The following is a 24,617-nucleotide window of genomic DNA, read 5'->3' on the forward strand; positions in this document are numbered from 1 at the left end:
TAGATATTAAGCAAATAATTACATTTAATTACGTTGAAATAAGTGCCATGAAGGAAAAGTACAAAGTATATTAGCATATTAAAGGCCCTGAGAAGTTCTGCAGTAAATAAGCCTGGTTAGCATTGTTTAGGGCAACATCTCCCTATCTTATTTGACTAAGAAACTTCATGGTAAATGTATTAGCACCCAGCAGAGTTAGCATGCTACAGAGTAGTGCATTGTGCAAATGGAAAAGGGAAGTCATTGAAGAAATGTGAGCTGGGGACTTGGAGTGTGAGCATTTGCCATGTTCCTCCAGTAGCATCCAGTGGGTTAGGGGCGTCTTAGCTCCAGGATTCCAGTCATAGGATCAGCTGACAATTCTCCTTGCTCTTATTCTAGCCCCACAAGGCAGCTTTCTGGTCATCACTGACTTACTGAGTAAATTTCCCTATAGGAAGACTATGCTTTCATCCACCAGCACAGATGGTCTGGTCTACCTGGAAGTTTCTTTCTCATTATAGAGCAAGGTTTCTTGACCTGGGTCTTTAGAGGGACCATCCATCCCTTAAGACTATCTGCAAAATGTGTGTGTGTGTGCATGCGCACGTGTGGGCACATGTGTGCACATGTGTGCTTGTGTGTGTGCATGCATGGACATTTTTCTAGCAAGAGGGTCCATATCTTTTGATATTCCTAGCAGGAGTGTGACTTCAGAAAAGGGTAAGGTTAGGAATCACTGCATTAAAGGAAAATGTTCCTATTATTTGTGTATTGATCTCCTGTGAGTGTGGTCACTGCAAATGGGTTCTTCTCAGTCTGATTGGCCTTGTGTTGACTCACCAAACCGAGGTTCTGGATCCTCCAAGGTACCTACTCCCCTGACTAAAAGATGAACCAACCTTCTTGGACCTCAAGGGATCACTGCCCTCTAGGTTGTTGCCTGTGCCATTTCCTCTCGCTGGGAAACCCTGTCCCCAAGCCTTGTGGTCAAATCCCAGATATTCTTGAGGTCTTAGCTTAGAAGTCATTTCCTCCTTGAAACCTTCTCTGACTTACCACTTCGGGATTTGATACCCCTTCTTTGTGCTCCCACAGCATCTGTCCCACATCTCTGCCCCTACTTTCCCTTCCCTGCAGGACCATGTTTTGCCCTTCATTGTGTCTGTTCCATGATGCAATTAACTGTTTATAGTACTACTCTGCCACCTTTAGAATGCAAGCTCCACAAGGAAGGGGGGGCTGTGTCCAGCTTTGCTCTGCTTTTTCCCCAACACCAAGCAGAGTGTCTAACATATGGTAGGTGCCCATTAAAATCGAAGGAATCCATGCAAAAATAAGTACCTTAATCCTTTCAGTGCGACATTTATGTGCCATCACAGCTAGACCACAAATGTCCTTTTACCTCCCTCTAGGACTATGTACAGATTTGCCATGAGAAGTCCACAAGATAAAACATCCAGGTAATCAATTTTTGTCTTTCATCAGCAAAAGCTTTTTTCTCATCAAGTGTGTGCATACATTTGTACATATGGATGCACATACTTATATGTGGATGAAGAGAAAACGTGTTGCAGTGTCAAAAGAAACCTACCTGCGTTTCTCAGAAAGCGGTTCCTGTAGTCCTTGATTACCCTCGTGACAGGGTTATAGAAGCCGTCTCCACAATCGTAATAGCCCTTGGGGATTTTTCTAGGTGGGTCCATATTGGTGAGTTGAGCCATGCCTTGAAAGAACATAATGGGCAATTAGTTCACCATCAAGGTCAAATCTAAACCCAGTGTTCCCATAAGGTCCGCTTGTGGCTGGTGGCTCATGTGACTGTCTGGCTCCACTGTTGAACTAAATACCCCCTACTCAGGGCAAGGAGCAAACCCAGCAGAAACAGTGCCTGAAAGGAACTTTCTGAAAGTGGCTCTTGGGAACAGGGTCTTGGGAACTAGACCCTCTGTCTTCTTCTTCCTTTGACCCCATCCTTTTCCATTTCTTGGGATACCATGAAAAAGGGCACAGGTTCTGAAGTCAGACAGACCCTGAGGATAAGTCGGAGTTGGCAGACAGATGGGAGAGCATCAGTCTAGAAGAGGGGTGGCATTCAAGGCGTGGGCAGAGGCCAGAGGCATGGATCCTTAGGCCCTCCTCTCGAAACCCTGTAGAGCAGAGGACGTGTGAAGGAGAACAGCAGGAAAGAAATGGATCAGGTGGACAAGGGGCAGGTGGTGGAGAACCTTGACTTTCGCCAAAATTACCAGGTGGCTGCCACTTATTCAATGTTTATTATGTGCCAGGCATTGTGCTCCTATTTTATTTAATCCTGAGAGCAACTCTGTGGCTCAATTTTACAGATAAGAAAACTGAGGCTCAGAGAAGTTAAAGTAACTTTCCCAAGGTTACCCGCTAGGAAGCAGTCTAACTCTGGAACCTGTATGTTCAGCTGCCAACATCAGGAGAGGAGAGAGCCTAGGTGCAGCCACAGGACCAGGAACACTGAGACCCCTGGGAGGGAAAGAAGATCGAGTGCACCTTTTAGGTCATGCACCCTATGTGTGTGTATCTTGAAAAGCCATGGCTCAAATAAGGGAGAGGTTGGAATAAATAACTTCTCAGGTTCCTTCTAACTATAGTTCCTATAATTCCTTGTTCTCTAGACTGAGAGCTGGATGCCCACTGAGTACAAAGCACCATTTCCACAAATCGCACACAGTAGGCACTCTTGTGTTGCTTAATGACATACCTAACACTAACCCTGACATTGACCCTGACCCTAACCCTAACCCCATGTGTACTGGCTAATGATTGCTGAGCACTTATCCCATGTCAGGCACTTTACAGCCATTCTGTCACTGAAGCGTCATGCCAATGCCTACTTCACAGATGCTCTAAGAGGTTGTGGGGCACTTTTAACCCTCACCCTGCCTTGCAGGCAGGGCGAGTTACCCTAACAATGCCAGCCCCAAGAGGCAAAGTGTGGAGCGACAAGGGAAAGAAGTAGCTACTTAGAATCAAGCTTCTCTGCTGAGCGTCACTGGAGAAGAAGGGAAGAGCCAGGCAGGTTTGGGAAAAACCACCATGAGACTGGCAGAGGCTCAGCTTTCGCAAAACCAGCCACTGTGTGAGAGCTGAGGCCTAAGGCTGAGGGCTTTTTGCCTACAGCCTTAATTGGGGTAAAGAGCCCATGGCAAAGTCCAGGCCTCCCATCATAAGTAATTGGGGAGGAGGGATTTGCAAGGTTCTCAAGCTGCAGCTAGACTGGCAGCTCTTTGAAGGGAGAGACGATGTCCTCTCAGCTCTGGTCTCCCTGGGGCCAGCCAGTGCCTGACATACAGTAGGAGCTTAGGAAATGTTTCTTAATGTCATTGCCTTAACTCCCCTAAGCACATACTTCACCCTGCACTGTGATGTCAATATCATTATCCCTGTTTGACAATAACTCTTTAACGAGTACCCACTGTATGCCAGACAATGTGCTAGGGCCCTGCCCTCATGTTGCTCACAGCTTGGGAAGAGGAGCTGAACACTCAAGATCCAAGCCCCGGGGGGAGATCATGGCTGCTCTGTGGTATGCCACAGGGAGACCTTACCTAGTGTGGAAATTCAGGGAAGGGGGTCCCAGCTTCAGGACATTGAGCTGAGATGTGAAGGACGGGAAGGAGTTATTTGGGTGAAGTAAGAGGGTTAAAGTATTCCAGGCAGAGAGAATGGCGGAAAAGTGTGGTCTCCTTGAGAAATAGAGAGAAAGCAAGTATGGCAAGAGGGGAGAGAGAAAAACCGAGAAGAGTGGGTAGCCCAGGAAGGGGCTGGGACATGAGCAGTAGCCAGAGAATGTCACTGTTTCTGAGAATTTGAAACCTTATCTTGAGGGTATAGGGAGCACTCAAGGGTTGGGGGATGGGGGCAATCAGATTCACACTTTAAAAGATGTAAGTGGCTGGGCATGGTGGCTCACGCCTGTAATCCCAAGTTAAGGAGGGAGGGTTGCTTGAGGCCAGGAGTTCTAGATAAGCCTGGGCAACATGGCAGGACCCATCTCTACAAGAAACTTAAAAAAAAAAAAAAATTAACCAGGAGTGGTGGCGCATGCCTGTAGTCCCAGCTGCTTAGGAGACCAGATCACTTCGCAGGAGGATCGCTTGAGCCCAGGAGTTCAAAGTTACAGTGAGTTATGATCACACCACTGCACTCCAGCCTGGGCAACAGAGCAAGACTCTGTCTCAAAAAAAAAAAAAGAAAGAAAGAAAGAAAGGAAGAAAGATGGAAGTGACTGCTGCAGAAAGGAGAATGACCTCAAGAATGGCCAAGTGGGGATCTCTGGAAGTCAGGTCATCAAGGGGAGAGATGATGGAGGGCTGGAACAGGGCAGTGGCAAAGAGGATGAAGAAAATGCTGCCTGGCACATGGAAATACTCAGTAAATATTTGTTGACTAAACAAATGAAAGAATATATTTCAGAGGTAAAATCCATAGGACTATTGCACTTAGGGGGAAGGGGAAGGGAGGATTAGGCTTACCTAGGTGGATGGGCATGACATTCAGTGAGGCAGCCATCACAGTGGGGGTGACAATGAATTCAGTGCAGACAATTTAGGGAATGACCAAGATAGGTGTCAGTCAAGCTTGATACAGGGATCTTAGGCTCAGGGATTCTGATTTCAATTTAGAAGCTGATGGTAGTTGAAGGCTTAGAAGTATATCAACTTGTTCAGGAAGAGCATATAGAATGATAACAGAAAGTGCCTAAGCCGGAGAGCCCCGGGAACCTCAGCATGAATAACTGGGGGTGGGGTGAAGTTGAGGAGGCACTGGCAAAGAAGCCTGGGGATAGGAGGAAAATAGCAGAGTAAGTGTCAGGAGGGCAAAGGGAGAGAAGGCGGCTCACCCAGTCAACTAACTGATCCAAGGTCATGAAGCTGGGAAGGGAAGGAGATGGGGGTTTGAGCTCAGGTCGGCCTGATTCCAGGGCCTGGGTGCTTTCTGGAGGCTTCTGCCCTGATGGAGGTTGACTTGTGCAGTCTCATGTAGCTATAGACAGGAAATGCTAGGACTCAAACCCACCATTTCTGGCTCCATGCTCTATCAACCACAGCTCATGGTCTCTCATAACCTAAGTTGGGATTGTTTTTATAGTATACAGAGTTGTTTCCCCATCTGTCATTTTGGATATATTATCTCTGCTGTGCCAAAAACTACACTCTTATTTTTTAATTTTTTTAATTATTTATTTATTTTTTATTATACTTTAAGTTCTGGGGTACATGTGCAGAATGTGCAGGTTTGTTACATAGGTATACACGTGCCATGGTGATTTGCTGCACCCATCAACTCGTCCTCGACATTAGGTATTTCTCCTAATGCTCTCCCTCCCCTACCCATCTTGAGGCTCATCTGACCTGGAACACATCTCAAAAACACTCAGATGAGCCTTTTAAGGTGCCACTCTTTGAATCCAGACTTGTAGTCCAAATGTAGCCCTCCGTGATGAAACACGGTTTTGGCAGGGAGGGAGCATGATACAGAGGACCTCAGAGAGGAAGTCTGGGCCTCCAGTGTGAGCTCTGCCACAGGGAACCATGTCTGAACTCCACAGCCTCAACTTGGAGTGACATGGGACTAGGAAGGCTGACTGGGCAGGATCATCTGGACATTAGGGAGACAGGGATTACAGACAGCTTCCCTCAGCACCTGATACACAAAGCACATGCTCTGTCAGTACTGCTTTTGCCCTTAACTCTTTCTTTTTAAAATATTTACAAAATTTTAGTGTTATAGGAGGTACTACAAATAAGAACAGCTGACATGTACCATGCACCCATATGCATTCAAGGCACTGTTCTAAACCCCTGACATGAATTATCTTATTTACAACAATCTTGGGAGGTAGATGATGCTATTGACCCCATTTTGATCTTTTTTTTTTTTTTTTCTGAGACCACAGTCTCACTCTGTCGCCCAGGCTGGAGTGCAGTGGCGTGATCTCAGCTCACTCCAACCTCCACCTCCTGAGTTCAAACAATTCTCATGCCTCAGCCTCTGGAGTAGCTGGGATTACAGGCACACCACCACACCTGGCTAATTTTTGTATTTTTAGTAGAGATGGGGATTCACCATGTTGGCCAGGATGGTCTGGAAGTCCTGACCTCAAGTGATCCACCCGCCTTGGCCTCCCAAAGTGCTGGAATTACAGGCATGAGCCACCGCACCCAGCTGATTGACTCCATTTTGAAGGGAAGAAACTGAGGCACAGTGGGTAAAGCCCCTTGCCCATGGTCCTCTGACTAGCATAGTGGAGTTGAGATATGAGGACTGGCTGTCCTGGCTCCAGGACCTGGCTTTTTTTGTATTCTTCTGCAGCTGCTCAGTTCCTTTTCCCCTTTAAGTTACTTCATTAGGCCACAGTGCACTTATCTGAAACCATCTTAGTTTCCCTCTCAGTTTGGGGTATCAAGGAAAGAGTGGATGCCTGGGTACCTGCAGGCTTCAAGCCATTGAGGATCTCTGTGTAAAACCTCCGATCATAGCCGTCACAGTAATGCCAGTTCTTCTCATCATAGTGCAGCCTGTCTGCAAAGGTATATGTGCCCTGGAAGACAAGGAGCGCACATGTGCATCTGAGGAAGCTGAAGGCTTTTGTCCAAGAGGTTCAGATGTCAAGGGAAGTGGGGGGCTTTCTGATGGCTACAGTAAAGAAATGGTAACCATCACAATTATTATGGTTGTGATGATGAGAGGGAATGGGTATAAGTGCTGAGCCGTGTCCCTGCCACTCAAAGTAGGTGAACTCACTTTGGCAGATGAATTTGGGCAGATGAACTTGGGCAGATGACCCACTCTCTCTGGCCCTTCATTTCTTCATTTGTAAAATTAAGTTAATGATGGTATACATGAAATAGGGTTGATTGAAAATTCAATGAGATAGCACACGTGAAGCATTTAGCACAGTGCCTAGCTGTGATGGTTGATTTTGTGAGACAACTTGACTGGGTTAAGGGAAAGGGATGCCTAGATAGCTGGTAAAACATTTCTGGGTGTGTCCATGAGGGTGTTTCTAGAAGCAATTCACATTTTAATCGGTGGACTGAGCAAAGAAGTTCTACCCTCACCAAAGTGGGTGGGCATGATACAATCCGTTGAGGGCCTGGATAGAACAAAAAGGCAGAGAAGCGTCAGTTCGCTGTCTCTGCTTGTGCTGGGACATCCATCTTCTTTGCCCTTGGACATCAGCATTCCTGGTTCTCGGGCCTTTGAACTCTGAATGGGACTTACACCATTGACCCCCCTGGTTGAGGCCCTTGGGTTTGGACTGGAACTACACTAACAGCTTTCCTGGGCCTCCAGGTTGCAGAGGGAAGATTGGGAGGCTTCTTAGCCTCCATAATCTTGTGAGCCAATCCCTAATGTAAATCTCTTTCCATACATCTCTGTATATCCTATTGGTTTTGCGTCTCTGAAAAACCCTGACTGACACACTGACACAAAGTAAGTACTCAATAAATGTTATTATTCTTTTATTATTATTATAGCTGGAAAGGTCAGAGCCATCAGCTATGGCCCTTTGTCCAAACACATATGTTCTGCCTTTGCTGCCTTACTGCTAAAGGAAGCCTCAGGATGTAGAAATTGCATTGGCCTGGGCATCAGGAAACACGGGTGGAAATTCCAATGATACTATTAATTCACTGTGTGACCTCGGGTAAGTCACATCCCCTTCCTGGGGCTTAGATTCTCCAAGCTATAAAACAAGGTTAAGAAATCTTAACATTTTTTAGGTCATGAGTCAGGCCCCAACACGCTCTTAGTGAAACTGATGAAAGCTATAGATGCTTTTCCTGGAGAAAAACTTAGTCCCCGTTACACAGAAACTTCTGTATATAAATCAAGAGGTTTCAGTGACTCCCTGAATTCTATTCATGACCCACAAACACCAGGGTAAGAAACCTTGGATTAGGTAGGTTATAATGATAGTAGCAGTGATGGTGGTAGTAAGAGCTAACACTTATTGAGTGCCTCCTGTATGCTGGGAACTTAGCAAAGTGTTCATATATATATATTGCCTCATTTACTCTTATGATCATCCTAGGAGGTGCCTTGTACTATTGTGGTAGGCTGAATAATGGTCCCCCAAAGATGTCCCTGTCTGCTGCAACATGTGAATATGCTACCTTACATGGCAAGAGATATTTTGCAGATGCAATTAAATGAAGGATCCTGAAGTGGGAAGATTATTTGGATTATCTGGGTGTGCCAAATATAATTGCAAGCTTCCTATGAGAGGGAAATAGTAAGGCCAGGGTGAGAGAAGACGAGATGATGATGAAAGCAAAGGGATGAAGTGTGATGTGATGATGAAAGCAGAGGTTGGAGTGATGCGTGGCCATGAGCCAAGGAATGCAGGCAGCCTCTAGAAGCTGGAAAAGGCAAGGAAACAGGTTTTCCCACAGAGCCTCTGGACAGAATGCAGGCTTGCTGACCTATTTCAGACTTCTGAGCTCCAGAACTGTAAGATAATACATTTGTGCTGATTTCAGACTAAATTTGTGGTAACCTGTTATAGTACCAATAGATAACTAATGCAACTACTGTCCCGAGTTGATAGGTGAAGAACTCTCAGGGAGGTGAAGTCATGGGTCCAAGATCAGGCAATAAGTGTCGTAGCAGATGCAAATTCATCATAGCCTCTCCACAAATCCTTCCAGATCTAGAAGGAGAGGATTCTAGGGCACTGGGAGATCCAGAAGCAGGGAGAAATTAGCCGGGCATGCTGGCACACACCTGTAATCCTAGCTACTCAGGAGGCCTAGGCAAGAGAATAGCTTGAACCCAGGAGGCAGAGGTTGTGGTGAGCTGAGATTACACCACTGCACTCCAGCCTGGGCAACAGAGTGAGACTCGTTTAAAAAAAAAAAAAAAAATGCCAGGTGGGTGCAGTGGCTCGCACCTGTAATCCCAGCACTTTGGGACGCTGAAGCGGGTGGATCACAAGATCAAGAGATTGAGACCATCCTGGCAAACATGGTAAAACCCTGTCTCTACTAAAAATACAAAAATTAGCTGGGCATGGTGGCACACACATGCAGTCCCAGCTACTTGAGAGGCTGAGGCAGGAGAATCGCTTGAACTCGGGAGGCGGAGGTTGCAGTGAGCATTGTGCCACTGCACACCAGCCTGGCAACAGAGTGAGACTCCATCTCAAAAATAAAATTAAATAAATAAATAAATAAATAAATAAAAAGTCGGGGGAGAGGGGGAGAGAGGGAGAAACAAAGAGAAGAGGGAATGGAAGGAGGTGGGCACCAGACAGGGTAGATGGGGTGCCACAGGGTGAGGCTCTTCTTGCCCGAGGATCTCTCCTCCACAGCACCTGCCCCCCAGGCTGATCACCTTTATGGCCAATCCATTTTCCCAAATGGCCTCATATTGGCTCCCACTGGGGAAGTACAGAGTTCCTTCGCCATGAAACACACCGTCCTTCATTTCCCCAACATATATTGTTTCAGTAGGGAGGATGTACTTGGCTTTGCCCTCCATCCTGTAAAGACACAGGGAAATCACTGAGCCCGATGTGACAGCTGGAGGGTCAGAGCTGGCAGGTGACAGAGTGAGCAGGAACCCCATTCTCAGCATTCTTGTACTCTGCTGAAAACAAAATTTTTATTTTGTTCCCCCCAAAAGCTCAAAAATGAAAAGAGGGGAATACAGTTTGCTCTGTTCATTCTCCCCTTCACCTAGAGGCTTACTCTCACCTTGGAGTTCACACTGCTTCCTGAATCTTACCACCATTATATATATATATATATTATCTTGGATACCGATATTGTTTGGCTGTGTCCCCGCCCAAATCTCATCTGGAATTGTAGCTCCCATAATCCCCACATGTCCTAGGAGGGACCCAGTGGGAGGTAACTGAATCATGGGGGTGGGTTTTTCCCATGCTGTTTCGTGAAAGTGAACAAATCTCATAAAATCTGATGGTTTTATAAAGGGCAATTCCCCTGAACATGTTCTCTTGCCTGCTGCCATGTAAGATGTGCCTTTGTTCCCCCTTTGCCTCCACCATGATGGTGAGGCCTTCCCAGCCATGTGGAACTGTGAGTCCATTAAGCCTCTTTCCTTTATAGATTACCCAGTCTTGGGTTATGTTCTTACAGCAGCATGAGAACAGACTAATACAGATACTTTCCCAAACCTCTTTGCTTGTGCCTCCCTCCCTTCCTTCCCTTCCTCCTTTCCTTCCAAACAGATATTTACAGAGCACCTACATTTTGTCAGGGACTATGCTGATGGTCCACCCTGCTGAATACAACACAGATTCACCAGTGATCAAGGCAAATGCAGTCCCTGTCCTTGGGGGGCTCACAGTCTAGTGGGGGACACAATTGAGCAATTATACAATGTGTGATAAGTGCTGTGCTGGAGGAAGACAGGCTTATACAGGAGAACAAGGCAGTGACACCAACTTGACCAGTTGACTAGCTTCTTTGTTTTGTTTTTTGTTTTTTTCCAAGACCAGTTCTCATTCTATCTCCCAGGCTGGAGTACAGTGGTGTGATCATGGCTCAACGCAGCCTCAATCTCCTGAACTCAAGTGATCCTCCCACCTCAGCTTCCCAAGTAGTTGGGACCACAGGCTGCCCCACCATGCCTGGCTGATTTAATTTTTTTTTCTTTCTTTTTGTAGAGACGGGGTTTCCCTATGTTGCCCAGGCTGATCTAGAACTCCTGAGCTCAAGTGATCCTCCTGCCTCAGCCTCCCAAAATGTTGGGATTACAGGTGTGAGCCACTGCACTGGGCTGTCCAGTTCTTTATGGGTGAAATGGCTGCAATTAATCCAGATAACATATAATAATTTTCCTAGTAAAGGGCCTGACATATAGTGAGTACTTAATAAATATGCTTTCATTCCTTCCTTCTCCATTCCTCCCAACAAGCTAAAGGCTCCTCTCCTAACTCTGACCTTCTTTAGGCTTTTGCTAGTACCTCTGTTGGGATGCGTAACACTTTCTATCTTGTTTTGTAATTAGATATCTTATTTCCTGTATTTAACTAAAGCTTCTTTAAAGGAAGACCTTGGTATCCTCAACTCCTAGAACCACTAAGCAGGTGCTTCATAAACCTCTCCTGAGTAAAGAATGAAGGAAACAGAAAGAGCAGTGAGTGAACAGAGTGGATGACAAAGTTGTTGAGATAACTGAGTGAGATGATGGATGTGAAACTATAGCAGAATGCCCAGCATAGAGCAGGAACTTGAAAACTATTTCACTTTTATTCTAGTGCAAGACATGGGGGGAAGGGAGAACTCCTCTTCTCCTTCCCTCCTCTATGCATTGCATGACATCTGTCATTTCTAAGCACCATCTCCATATGCAAGTTCTACACCCTTCTCTGAGGTTAGACCCCACCCCTTTTTTTACCTCAAACTGGACATCACTGTTCAGACCTCTCACAGACATCTCCAACTCGCCTAAAACAGAACTCATCTCCTCCTCCCCTAAGCAGCACCTTCTTAGAGTTCTCCATTTCCATGAATGGTATCAGAATCCTCTGGTTCAAGGCCAGGAGCTGGGCCCTGGGCTGGGGCTGTAAGCCATCTCTGGACAGGACTGGAGCCAATCAGCTGCGAACTCCTGGCAGTAAAATCCCCAAACCTCTCCTACATTTATCTCTTTCCTGCAGCTTCACTGCTTCTGCCTTGGCCCAGGGCTCTGCCGCCTCTTAGTGGGACAACTGCAGTGAGCTCTGAGCTGATCTCCCCATCTTCGCTTTTCGTGCTTCCCTCCTCCCTCTCCCTCTCTCTCCTTCCTCTCCTCCTTCTTTTTCTCCTTCCCTCTCTCTTTCCCTTCCTTTCTCCCTCCTTCTCTTCCATTTAAAAAAATTCATTCAAGGTGAAAAGCCTGCCTTCTAAATTCAAAGTAAGTTAAAAAGAAGAAAAAAAAACACTTTATAGTGAAGACTTCAAATCATAATAAGGATATGATTACCCGATCTCAAATACCTATCAATTAGCTGGGCATGGTGGCGCATATCTGTGGTCCCAGCTACTGGGGAGGCTGAGGTGGGAGGACTGCTTAAGTCCAGTGGGGTGGACATTGCAGTGAGCCAAGACTGCACCACTGCACTCCAGCCAGAGCACTCCAGAGTGAGACCCTGTCCCAAAAGAAACTCAAAAGCTATCATCTCCTTCATTCATTCTGCCAACATTTACTGAGTCCCTACCACACATATGCATTATGAGGAGAGATACAGAGATGAAATAAGTTTTATTTCCTGATACTTGGCCCTACCAGGATCTATCAGTGGTTCCTCCACCACCAGAATTGTGCACAATATTGAAATTTCTTTGCCAGAGCACAGACCGCCTGTCCAGCTTCCCCTCTCATAACTCCTCTGAGCACAACCCACTCTCCTGCTAAACTGAACTGCCAGCTCTACTCCATACGTGCCCTCTGGCTAATACTCATGCCGTTCCCTCTGCCTAGAAACATTCTTCACCTTGCATCCCCAACCACCTAAATCCTACCCAAACTTTAAGGCCCATTTCAAATATCATCTCTTCCATGAAGCCTTTAAGGATGGCTCCAACTGTATGTGTCCTCTGAAGGGCCCCAGCAGCAGAGCTCTATTGTAGAAAGCACATGGGCAGGCCGGGCGCGGTGGCTCAAGCCTGTAATCCCAGTACTTTGGGAGGCCGAGACAGGTGGATCACGAGGTCAGGAGATCGAGACCATCCTGGGTAACACGGTGAAACCCCATCTCTACCAAAAAATACAAAAAACTAGCCGGGCGAGGTGGCGGGCACCTGTAGTCCCAGCTACTCGGGAGGCTGAGGCAGGAGAATGGCGTAAACCCGGGAGGCCAAGCTTGCAGTGAGCTGAGATCCGGCCACTGCACTCCAGCCTGGGCAACAGAGCGAGACTCTGTCTCAAAAAAAAAAAAAAAGAAAGAAAGAAGGCACATGGGCTTTAGAGTCTGATAGACCTGGGTTTTAATACCTGCTTTGCTGAGTGCTAACTGGGTAACTTTGGGCAAGTTATGTAATTACTCTGAGCCTTACTTTTCCCATCTGTAAAATAGGATAATGATATCTATCTCAAAGAGTATCTGTGAAGAGAAAATGCAGGCAAAGCCACCCAGAGCACAGTAGTTGCTACACAAATGCTATGGGCATCCCTTCCTCCCCTGTGTCTGTAGGTGTCTTCTGGCACTTACCTTGTGGTGCTTTGGAGTGGAGTTATCTAGAACTCAATTGTGCAACTACTCCAAAGAAACCATAATATTGAGGTCAGACAGATCCTACATTAACTTTTTATTTTTTAAATATTCACACGTGGTACAGGGAAATCATGTCTCTTTTAAGATTTTTTAAAAGTAGATTTATTAAAGTGTAATTGACATACAATAAGCCACATATTTAAAGTGTACAATTTGATACGTTTTGACATCACCTGGGAAACCATCATCACAATCAAGACAACATATCTATTCCCCACAAAAGTTTCTTCCCATAACACTTCCTCTTTGCCCCTGCCCACAATCCTCATCTCTAGGTGACTACTGATCTACCTTCTGTCACCATAGATTTGCATTTTCTAGAATTTTACATAAATGGAATCATACAGTATCTACTCTTTTTCTGTCTGGCTTCTTTCACTTAACATAATTTTTTGAGATTCATTCATGTTGTTCTGTGTACCAGTAGTTAACTCTTTTTTATTGCTGAGTAGTATTCCAATGAATGGATATATCACAGTTAGTTTCTTCATTCCTCTGTTGATGACGTTTGGGTTTGTTTCTAGTTTTGGTTATTATAAATAAGGCTGCTATGAGTACTTGTATACATGTCTTTGTATAGATATACACTTTCATTTCTGGGGTAAATACTTATGAGTGGAATGGCTGTTTAACTTTTTAAGAAACTGCCAAACTTTTCCAAAGCAGTCGTACCATTTGATGTTCCTATCAGCCGTGGAGAGTCTACATAAACTTTTTAAACCAAACGTTAAATATCAACTTCCTACTGCATAGAGAAGTTACTATATTCATTTAAACTCCAAGGAGGAAAATATCCCATCCCTAAATTAAAAAAAATCTATTGAGTATCTACCATATGTAAATAACATCCATATATGATCATTACTTATTCTTTGGAATACTACTGCTGAATGTGCATTGCTTTCCCATTTTACAGATGAGGAAACTGAGGTATGGATGGTTAATTAAGTGTACAACAAGCAAGTGGCAGACTTGAGCCCAGACCTGTCTGATGCTGAAACCTTTTTACCTCTACTATGTTGTCTCTCTCGTTACATGCTGAAATTTGAGACGCCCCAAATAGAACTCTAGTTAACTGTTGTTAAAAACAAAATCAACACAGAACAACACATGTTCCACTTATGAAAAGAAGTATAACAAGTGAAAAACTGCTGACTTCTTGCTAGTTATGGGAAGTTGGGAAGCCCTGTTCAGGTCTGGAAATCCCTTTCGTGGTTACAGAGGTACCAAACAACCTCAAGCAAAACCCAAATTCCTAGGGACAAAAGTATGGAAATGGCTGACTCGACATACCCAATGAAAATGCGCAGAAGGCCAAAGGCAAATGGTTGAAAGCCTTCCTTCTTTTGCCTTGTCTGTGTGTTTCTCTCTCACACATACACAGCCCATTGAAAATTAATGGAGTTTCTCAACTGTTTGTGCCTAAAATGCCCAATACCCCATCTCTATCTGCCAAAATTCTACCACCTTCACTGTAGCAGGGCCTTGTGAAAAGTAAGAATGTAGTTTGTACAGAGGATTGGGTTCAAATCCTGACTCCATTACTTCCTAGCTGTGTATCCATAATGGTGGGCAAGTCATTTTGCTTCTCTTAACTTCTGTTCCGTTATTTGCAAGGTCAGCCTGAACTATCTCACTGAGTAGTGAGAGAGGGTACACACCAAGGCATCTCTGCCACTTACCTGCTGAGTAGAATAAGTGTCTCAAGCCCTGTAAAGGTCACCTTTCTTACCTGGAAAGATAATAACATCTACCTTGAAAGACTGATGTAAGGATTAGAGATAGCATCCCATAGCATTCCTACCACCTTCTCTAGGAATCTATCTCCTATCCCTGCCCAGACCACAGATCCCTCTTTCCTATTAATTCAAAATGCCCTGGAATTCCACCAACTTGTGAATACGGGGTCCCAAGGTGGGAGTGCTTCACAGTCCCCACAACTAGCACTAGTTTGGCAAACCACTTCATGTCGTCCAGCCTTGGTTTCCTCAGCTATAAAAACAGAGAGTCCACTTTCTTCATCCAGGGTGGCTGGCAAGAAAGAGTGGCCACCTCTGTGTTTCCTCTGCTTCTCTCTACCACAGCTCTTACCACACTGAATCACAGTTATCTGTTATGTCTACTTGTCCCATCATGTTTGAATGAACTTTCTGAGGACAGGGATTGTGCCCAGAGTCAATTCCAGGGCCTGGTACTTGGTAGCCACTCAACATTGTTGAATTGCTGGGCACAATGGCTCATGCAAGAGGATTACTTGAGCCCGGGAGTACGAGACCAGCTTGGACAACATAGCAAGACGCCATCTCTACAAAAGGCATTGAAAAATTAGCTGGGGTAGTGGTGCACACCCATAGTCCCAGCTACTTGGGAGGCTGAGGCGGGAAGATTGTTTGAGTCTAGGGGGTCGAGGCTGCAGTAAGCAGTGAACAGGCCACTGCACTCCAGCCAGGACAACAGAGCGAGATCTTGTCTGAAAAAAAAAAAACACACAAAAACGAGAGAGAGAGGGAGAGAGGGAGAGAGAGAGAGAGAGAGAGAGAGAAAGGAAGGAGGGAGGGAGGGAGGGAATGGAGAAAGGAAGGAGGGAGGGAGGGAAGGAGGGAAGGAGGGAAGGAAGGAAGGAAGGGAAAAAAAAAACTGTTGAATTGTTTTTTACTACTAGTCCACTACAGTGATTTGTGTATATAGTCCTCTATAATAATCTCTAGATTGTGAACTCCTGGAGGGAGGCGACCGTCTCGATTCAGATTAGCCACAGTCTCTCTTCCCTAATCTTCGTGTTTGCTTTCATAGCATTTACCACTATCTGTAATTATTTTATCACTTATTTGTTTATCGGCAATACATTTCCAACTGGATTATAAACTCCATAAGAGCAAGGATCTTGACATTTTAAATATTCTTGTTCCTATGTCTAAAACTGGCAGATAGCAAACACGCACACACGCACACACAGTGAATGCACACACACATATAAGTATATATGGAATGAATGCATCTCAGCTTTGCTGCTTATTAGATATGGTCCTTGAGAAAATTACTCTGGCAAGTTTGTGAAAGTAAGTGCCTGGCACAAGGTGTTTCGCAGAAGCAAAAAGACAGCCGTCTTTTTCCAGTCACAGCTATTCAAGGTATAGTAAGTGAATCAAATGAGCCCCTTACCTCCCATCTACATATTCCCCGATATATTTGCTCCCTGTGTACTCCATGGCGCCCGTTTTTAGCTTCCAACTGTTAGGATCCGGAGTCTCAGTGGATACGGCATCACTATGACACCCTGGAGGGGTGGGCGGAGCCGAATAGAAGCCCCGCCCCCTGGAGGCGGCAAGCTTCTTGGTATTGCGCACGCTCCCTCGCTCGCGGGTGGGCAGAGTGGTGCGCCTGCGTGTTGCCGGATGCGCATGCGCAGGCGCCGTGTGGCACTCAGCGGTCGAAAGGGGAGTTCAAGGAGACAGGGGAGACGCGGCTGAGGGCTCCTCGTCGGGGTCGGGGCTGCAGCCGTCATGCCGGGGATAGTGGAGCTGCCCACTCTAGAGGAGCTGAAAGTAGACGAGGTGAGGCTGTCCGGAGGACAGGCAAGGGAGACATGGGGCTGCGGCTTCTCGGGCCTGGGCCCAGCCCCGCTTAGGCTCCGCGGATCCTGGGCCCCGGGCCCCCCTCCCCAGTCCTCCAACACCTATACAGGTCGACCCCCGGAGGTCCCCTCCGCAGCTTCGGGAGTCGCCTCCCCTCTCTACCCCACCCTGTTGCATCCTGCAATAACTCTAGAATCCTCCCCCTTTCGCCTTCCACGGCGACCTGCTTCTCCTTCCGTGAATAATAGTGATACATTTTATTAAGCACCAACCAGTCATTTTACTTAGCTTATGTCGCTTAATCCTCAAACTTGCATGCGAAGTGAGTATACAACCCTAGGGGCTCACAGTCGAGGGAGACAGTCACCTACCTTAAAGTGGTATCACCGGTGCAGAGTGCATAGAGTGGGGCGAGGAGGCCGCGGGAAAACGAGACGATATTGGAGCGTGCATCTACTCACAGCCATGGGAAGGAGTTTGGTAACAGGACTCACTTAAAGCATTCGTTTATTCAAGAGATGTGATTTGAGTAATTAACATGTACACACAACGCTGGAAGAGGTATACTTCCTGCTTTCATGGACTTTACAATCCGGTAGGGAGACAGACACATAAAGAGGCCGTCACAGTACAATGTAGTTAGTGCTGTGAGAAGTGAAATAGAAGCATACCCTACTAATTATAGCTAACATGATCAAGTCCTTTCTAGATGCCAAGCAGGATGCTAATTACTTTCCGTGCATTAATTCATTGAATCTTCCCAGCAACACTGTAAGGTAGGATATATATATATATATACAATTGGTCGTAACATGTTATAAATAAGGAAGTAGGCCCCGAGAGTAGAAATGATTTGCCTAAGGTCATGGAGCTTGTAAGTAATAGAGCTGGAAGTGAACCCAGGTCTGATTGTAAAACCAGTGCTTTTCCAGTGTATTATGGGTGAAAACTCAAAAGAATGAGAAGGCCTAGCAGAACCTGTTTTTAGGGAGCCAAGTACAGTCTGATGTGACCCTAGTGGTGGTGGTGGGAAGCAGCAGGTGCTGAGCCTGGAGAGGCAACTTGGGCTGAGATAGGACTTGGAAGCAGCTTCCACAAGGCCAGAGCAAACAGTTTGGACTTGATCCCGTAAGGGAGATGGTGGGAAGAGGTGGAAGGTTTTAAAGCACAGGAGTGTCATGGCAGGGCTGGGTAGTAGAACAGGCTATATTAAAGGAGAGGAAGACCAAGACTAGAAATGATGTGCCAGCACTAATATACTATGTTAAGTGTTTTCTTTGTTTGTTGTTGTTGTTTTCGAGACAGAGTCTCTCTCTGTCGCCCAGGCTGGAGTGCAGTGGCGCGATCTTGGCTCATTGCAACCTCCGCCTCCCGGGTTCAAGTGATTCTGCTGCCTCAGCCTCCCGAGTAGCTGCGATTACAGGTGCCCGCCACCACACCCGGCTAATTTTTTGTATTTTCAGTAGAGACGGGGTTTCACCGTTTTAGCCAGGATGGTTTCACTTCGTGATCTGCCCGCCTCGGCCTCCCAAAGTGCTGGGATTACAGGCATGAGCCACCGCGCCCGGCCATATGTTAAGTGTTTTACCTGCAATTCTTCATTTAATCTTAGATGCCTGTGAGAGTGGCAACTGTTATTTTCCTCAGAGGAAGAAATTATTAGCTATGTTCAGGGACTTTTATTATATTAAAGTGACATTTACTCTGAGGTGGTAGAGGGGATCTGCCCTGTGGCCACCAGTCTTTTGTTTCTCCCCACCCCCCATGTAGCTGGGTTAATCTTGAGTTGCTGAATTTCTTGTTGCAGTTTTTATTAGGTTCAACAAACGTCTGAGGTTCTACTTCATACAACTGATATATCTGAAATACATTTGCCTTTAGGCTTCACACAATTGAATGAACATACGGATAATTACTTAAATAACTAAAATACAAGACAAAGTGTGATTAAATACTGTGAAAAGGGGCAGATATGGTTTAGGAAAAGATTTGAAGTTGGATCTTAATTTTAGGCCTACCTGCCGGTCACCTTGATTACTTGATTTTAGCATTTGCAGACATGGTTATTTGTAAGATGAGGTGATCCAGCTATAAAATTCTCTGAAGCTATAAAGGGAATAGAGAAAGCACTTTTTAGGCATAATGTGAGATATGGCTAAATGGCATTTGAAGAATGGCACTTATAGGCAGAGATGGAGAGAAGACCCCTCTAAGTGAGGGTAGGGTCTGAGCAGAAGTAAGGAGATGGGAAAATGCCGGGAGCCAAACAGGAGTTTAGTGTTACAGTAAATAGTCCCTTTTTGAAATGTTGTAGGTGAGAAGGATGGAAAGATAGTTTGGGTCCAGAAACCTTTCGATACCCATTAAGAAGTTTAGGCTTTATTCTGCTATTAAGGCTGAATGAGAGTTTGGTTGCTAATTTAATAGCAGAGTAAAATAAGAATTGTCATTTAGGGAGATCACTCTAGCAGCTGTGTGAAGAGTGGATTGAAGAAAGAAAAAGAAAAGCAGGGAGACTGGTCTCAGTGGCTCTTAAAATTATTGAGAAAGATATTAATGATCCCAGTGTAATTGGTGTTTACAGAGACTGTGCTTTCAGAGAGGAAAGAACAAGTATATCTAGAATTGATCAGACTTAGCAATGGATTTGATATTGGTGGCAGGGAAGGTTGAAGAATCAAAGTCAGGTTTGCAACATGGCAATATTTCTGGTGAAGCCAGAAGAAGGAGCAGGTTTGGAGAACGAGTTAAATACATTTTGGACTTCATTAGCGTAGGAGTTATGACACATCTCCGTTGAAAAAAGCAGTCAGAAGCTTTGGACTGGAAAGTCCTTGGACACATTGACAATTTTGAGTGAAAATAAAAATAGCTAATATTTATGGTGTGCTTTCAATGTGATAGGCACTGTTCTTATTTTTATATGTATTAGCTAACTGAATCTTCATAACAGTTCTATTAAATAAGTACTATTCTCTGTTTTACATAAATTTAGGAAAACTCAAGGCATGGTATAAATAAAGTACTATAAAAAGAGGTACAGACATAGTTTAAGGAGGCAAGGACAGGACTAGAAGTTTGATTGGGCTCTAGATGGTGACTTTGTCTCAGTTTCCACACCTGCAGACTGTGTAACCCTGCTGCGCAGTGAGGCTGTTGTGAGAATAAATGAGGAAGGATGCTGAAATTCTGTGTTCTTTGAGACAAAGCTGAATGAATTTGAGAGGGTATTCACAGTAAACAGCTGTGAAAGGATGTTGTTTCTGTTGGAATTCATCAGTCTTAGTGAAGAAGCAGGTGAGGGGATATGGTGACATCTCAGGCTCATCCACCTCAGTGATGGTGATATCATGGGAAGAAGCCTCATTGGAGGTCACAATCTCAGTGTTCCAGTTCTGGGGTTGCCACTGGGGTTGCCACTGACTCACTGTGCTGTCTCTAGCACATCCCTCTTTTTCATTAATGACAAAACAGACTCAATGTCTTCCTTTATTGTCCTGTGACAGGGACGGTGTTTTATATGCTCAACAACATGAGTGTACCTTCATTTTGATAAGATTTCCACATTTGTAGGGAAATAAGTAATGCAGGCAGGCCTTATAGTTTTGGGCCTTTGAATAGTTGAATCAGCCAGTTAAAGCTCTTTTAAGGCATATGACAAGTAAATATAACTAACCTAATTATTAAAATATATTAAGCTTTTAAAAAAGTTTGAGTGTTAGTTTTTATTCTCTTAGTTGTTTATAGGTAATAAAACAAGCAAATGTGTGCCACTCAGTTTTCCTAAATAAATTATTTTCGAAAACTTTAATACAAAAACTTTACAGATTTTAAACATAAATTTATTAGAGTCATCATGGCAGATTTCACTTATGTCATAACTTTATTTTTGATAATTGTAACAGTTGTACTATTAATAGACATAGTCATAACTTTATTCTCCTTTCTATAGTGTATAGATTAATTATTACCCTTGTCATCTTTCCTTGCCTTTTATTAATAACCTAGCTGCGTAAAGTGCATAAAAAATAAAATTACAGCTGGGCACAGCGGCCCATGCCTATAATCCCAGCACTTTGGGAGGCTGAGGCGGGAGGATCATCTGAGGTCGGGAGTTCGAGACCAGCCTGACTAACATGGAGGAACACTGTCTCTACCAAAAATACAAAATTAGCTGGGTGTGATGGTGCATGCCTGTAATCCCAGCTACTCAGGAAGGCTGAGGCAGGAGAATCACCTGAACCCGGGAGGCGGAGGTTGTGGTGAGCCGAGATTGCACCACTGCACTCCAGCCTGGACAAGATCAAAACTCAGTCTCAAAAAAAATAATAATAATAAAATAAAATAAAATTACAGACTGTTCTCACACAAAAATTTTTAATTTTACAAATCAAATTCAGTAGTGTATTAAAGCATAATACACTGTGACAGACTATATTTTATTCTAGAAATACATTGGATCTGTTTTACAAAATCTGTTAATGCTCTATGTTATATTTATAAATTAATGAAAACGAAGCCTAAAAATTTTATTCTTTTCTGGTATAGAAAACATGGGTAAAGCAAAACTAATTAGAATTAGAAAGAAGTTTTCTTAACAAGGAATACCCAAACAACTATGTTCCAGATATCAACAGCAAATATTATACTAAACCTGCTTTTAATTTTAGAAAAAGGGAAAGTTGTCTGCTGTCATTGTTCTTCATCTGTATTGGCCTGAAGGGATTGGTCAAAGCAATAAAATAGGAGATGAGAATAAGAAGAAAAAATAAAGTATGAGAAGAGAAAGAGACAGTTTTTATTTGTAAATGGCAGTTTTTCTGTTAATCTTCTTGAGTTTTGTGTCAGAACTAACAAGAGTTCAGTAAGATGGCTGGAGAGAAAATACAGTGTACAAGCAGCAGTAAACAAGCAGATTTTCAAAAGCAAGCAGTTTGAAAATCTAATAGAAAAACTATCCTATTTAGATAGTATCAAAAGTGCTAAAATACTGAGGAATAAACAAGAAATGTTCAAGGTCCCTATAATGAAGGAAACTGTAATTTTAACCAAAGGACAAGAATGACCTGAATATGAATAAATGGAGAGAAGTACTGTGTTGTGGATGAGAAGGTGTAATTCATGTATTCATATCTGTTTTCTAATTATTGTATCCCCATTTAGCAAAGAGTGGGTGCTCAACAACTACTTATTCTAGACACTATTTTGGGTGCTTGCTGTGTACCGTAGTCAACATTATATTTAATTACCACATATTAATTTAGGGAGAATTGATATCTTTACAGTAGTGAATCTCTGTTGAAAACAAAATCCCTTCCCTCTTGGAGCCTATAATCTAGTCACACACAGACCACTCAGTGGCTCTTAAAATTATTGAGAAAGATGTTGATGACCCCAGTGTGGTTGGTGCTTACACAGAGATTGTGCTTACAGATAGGAAAGAACAAGTATATCTAGAATTGATCAGACTTAGCACATGAGTGCTAAGACCAGACCACATGAGTGACCACTGATGCTAGCTTATATAAGATGATTAGAGAGAGACTCTCTGAGGATGTGAAGTTTGAGCAGGTACCCAGTTTTATAAAAGTGCCCATTGTTTCCTAATTTAATATATAACTAAATTTAATACAATTTGAATGCAAATTGTTGGGGGAAGGTGTTCTTCTGAAAGAATAGCCAGAAAAGTTTTGAAAAGGAAGAATGAAGAGGATAGTTCTCCCAGATAACAAAATGTTCTCTTCAGTGACAGTAATTAAAACATTGTGGTGTTGGTATAAGAAAAGGTAGTACAGAAAAGGGACCAGCAGGTCTCTTGCTTAAGCAGTTGTTAGTAGGTCCTGGGCAGTTTACAGTTCTTTCTGTGCTGGCTGTATCTACACTGTGTATCTTCTCAAGAAAATATCACTAAAATGCTATTGAAGGAAACTGGTGGGCATAGTTAAAGGGATGGCAACCTTGGATATGCTCTGATTTTTAAAAAATTTGCAGATTTTAGCACTTTATTATTAGTTACTACTAGATGGACTAGATGCTGTTTGTGATCCCTTCCAGCCTCGTCTTCTGTGACTCTGTAGTCCTCTGGGAGTTTTATTTATCCATTAATTTGATTTAATTTAATTCTTTTTTTTTTTTTTTTTTGAGACAGAGGACAGAGTCTTGCTGTGTCACCCAGGCTGGAGTGTGGTGGCGTGATCTTGGCTCACTGCAACCTCTGCCTCCTGGGTTCAAGCAATTCTCATGCCTCAACCTCCCTAGTAGCTGGGATTATAGGTGTATACCACCATGCCCAGATACATCTCTAGTATCTTCACTAGAGATGAGCTTTCACCGTGTTGGCCAAGCTGGTCTTGAGCTCCTGACCTCAAGTGATCTGCCTGCTTTGGCCTCCCAAAGTGCTGAGATTACCTGTATGAGCCACTGTGCCCAGCCTTATATATCTATTAATTTTATTCCAGCAGCAGAAACTCAGTGAAGCTCTCCAGAGTTGGTTCCTCTCCCTACATCCCAGAAGCCTCCATCCTTCTCCACACCCCCTTTCTGTCTACCATACATATCTAAAGATTCTATTAGGGGTGCCATTTCTTCCACTCTAAAATGGGGATAGTAATGGGAATAGTAATCTTTTCATGAGATTATTGTAAAAGTGAAGAAAATAATATATGTGAAAGAGCTTCGTGTTCTCTAAATCACCACAGATTATAAAGAATCGCCGGGCGAGATGGCTCATGCCTGTAATCCCAGTTACTTGGGAGGCTGAGGCAGCAGAATCACTTGAGCCTGGGAGGCCGAAGTTGCAGTGAGCCGACATCGCGTCACTGCATTCCAGCCTGGGTGATGGGAGTGACCAAAAAAAAAAAAAAATGACAGTGTTTAATTTTCTTGCTAAAGTCAGAACAGTGCTACTTTTGTGTTCTCTATTCTGACCTGCATGAGGTTAAGTTGAGAAAGTGGTATTCTGGTTCACAGTCTGTGGTCTTTGTCCCATCTTTCCTTTCCTAGGTGAAAGTTAGTTCTGCTGTGCTTAAAGCTGCGGCCCATCACTATGGAGCTCAGTGTGATAAGCCCAATAAGGAGTTTATGCTCTGCCGCTGGGAAGAGAAAGATCCGAGGCGGTGTTTGGAGGAAGGCAAGCTGGTCAACAAGTGTGCTTTGGACTTCTTTAGGTAAAAATCTTTTGGTATCGGTGCCTACTTGGTTGAAACATAAAGGTTTAAATTAATAACTGAACAGCCAGCTAATAATGTGGATTTTAGTAGGAAGTACATAGGCTTTGAAATGAGACCAATATAAAACATTCAAAGGATGATAATTATTTTTGGTTTTGTTTTTATTATCTGGCAAGTTCTTTAATCTCCATGAATCTCAGTTTCCAAATTGTAAAATGATACCTATTTAGGTTTGCTAAGCAAGTGACTGGTGACCATTTTTGCTACAGCAAGGGAAAAGTCTTTTTGCTGTGAAAAATTTGAAAAGGCATGTAAAACAACTTAGCACAGTCCTTTTTAAGCAGGCATTCACTAGGTTGTTGTCATTACTACAGAACACAGGTATGATGGAAAGAAAATTGTATTCAGAGTTAGGTTTTAGGTAGGTCACTGTGCTTGATACTTAAGTAAAAAAAACCTAAACTGTATAATTGTAGGAAAATGTTTTAACAAGCATATTAGCACTCTATTTAAAAGGAGAGAAAGTCAACTCAAAGGAAATTAGTTCTTGTAACTCTGAAGTCCAGAAATAGGCCTGGCATCAGGCAGGACTGGATTCAAGGGCTTAAATAATTTCACAATTACTTGATG

The 24,617-nt window shown here is 43.9% G+C and overlaps 2 protein-coding genes across 6 annotated transcripts in view; one reads left to right on the forward strand and one right to left on the reverse strand.

The window, feature by feature from the left end:
- Positions 1–16,511, reverse strand: part of MORN5 (MORN repeat containing 5) — a 41,034-nt gene extending 24,523 nt beyond the window's left edge. Inside the window, exons 1-4 of one of the 3 annotated variants that reach the window (XM_011927383.1) lie at positions 16,406–16,511; positions 9,355–9,502; positions 6,445–6,556; positions 1,574–1,705 (exon numbers count right to left, since the gene is read on the reverse strand). In XM_011927383.1, the coding sequence (XP_011782773.1) occupies positions 1,574–1,705; positions 6,445–6,556; positions 9,355–9,502; positions 16,406–16,452 (439 nt within the window). In that variant the 5' untranslated portion in view covers positions 16,453–16,511. Of the gene's footprint in view, positions 1–500; positions 1,706–6,444; positions 6,557–9,354; positions 9,503–16,405 lie in introns of those variants that run through there. The other 2 variants (XM_011927382.1, XM_011927384.1) reach the window with 2 other exon arrangements.
- Positions 1–24,617, forward strand: part of NDUFA8 (NADH dehydrogenase (ubiquinone) 1 alpha subcomplex, 8, 19kDa) — a 54,503-nt gene that overhangs the window by 10,441 nt on the left and 19,445 nt on the right. Inside the window, exons 1-2 of one of the 3 annotated variants that reach the window (XM_011927379.1) lie at positions 16,605–16,797; positions 23,821–23,984. In XM_011927379.1, coding sequence (XP_011782769.1) covers positions 16,747–16,797; positions 23,821–23,984 — 215 coding nt within the window. In that variant the 5' untranslated portion in view covers positions 16,605–16,746. Of the gene's footprint in view, positions 1–16,604; positions 16,798–23,820; positions 23,985–24,617 lie in introns of those variants that run through there. The other 2 variants (XM_011927381.1, XM_011927380.1) reach the window with 2 other exon arrangements.

The sequence above is a fragment of the Colobus angolensis genome, unplaced genomic scaffold, assembly GCF_000951035.1.
Source record: "Colobus angolensis palliatus isolate OR3802 unplaced genomic scaffold, Cang.pa_1.0 Scaffold71, whole genome shotgun sequence".
Lineage (NCBI taxonomy): Eukaryota > Metazoa > Chordata > Mammalia > Primates > Cercopithecidae > Colobus > Colobus angolensis.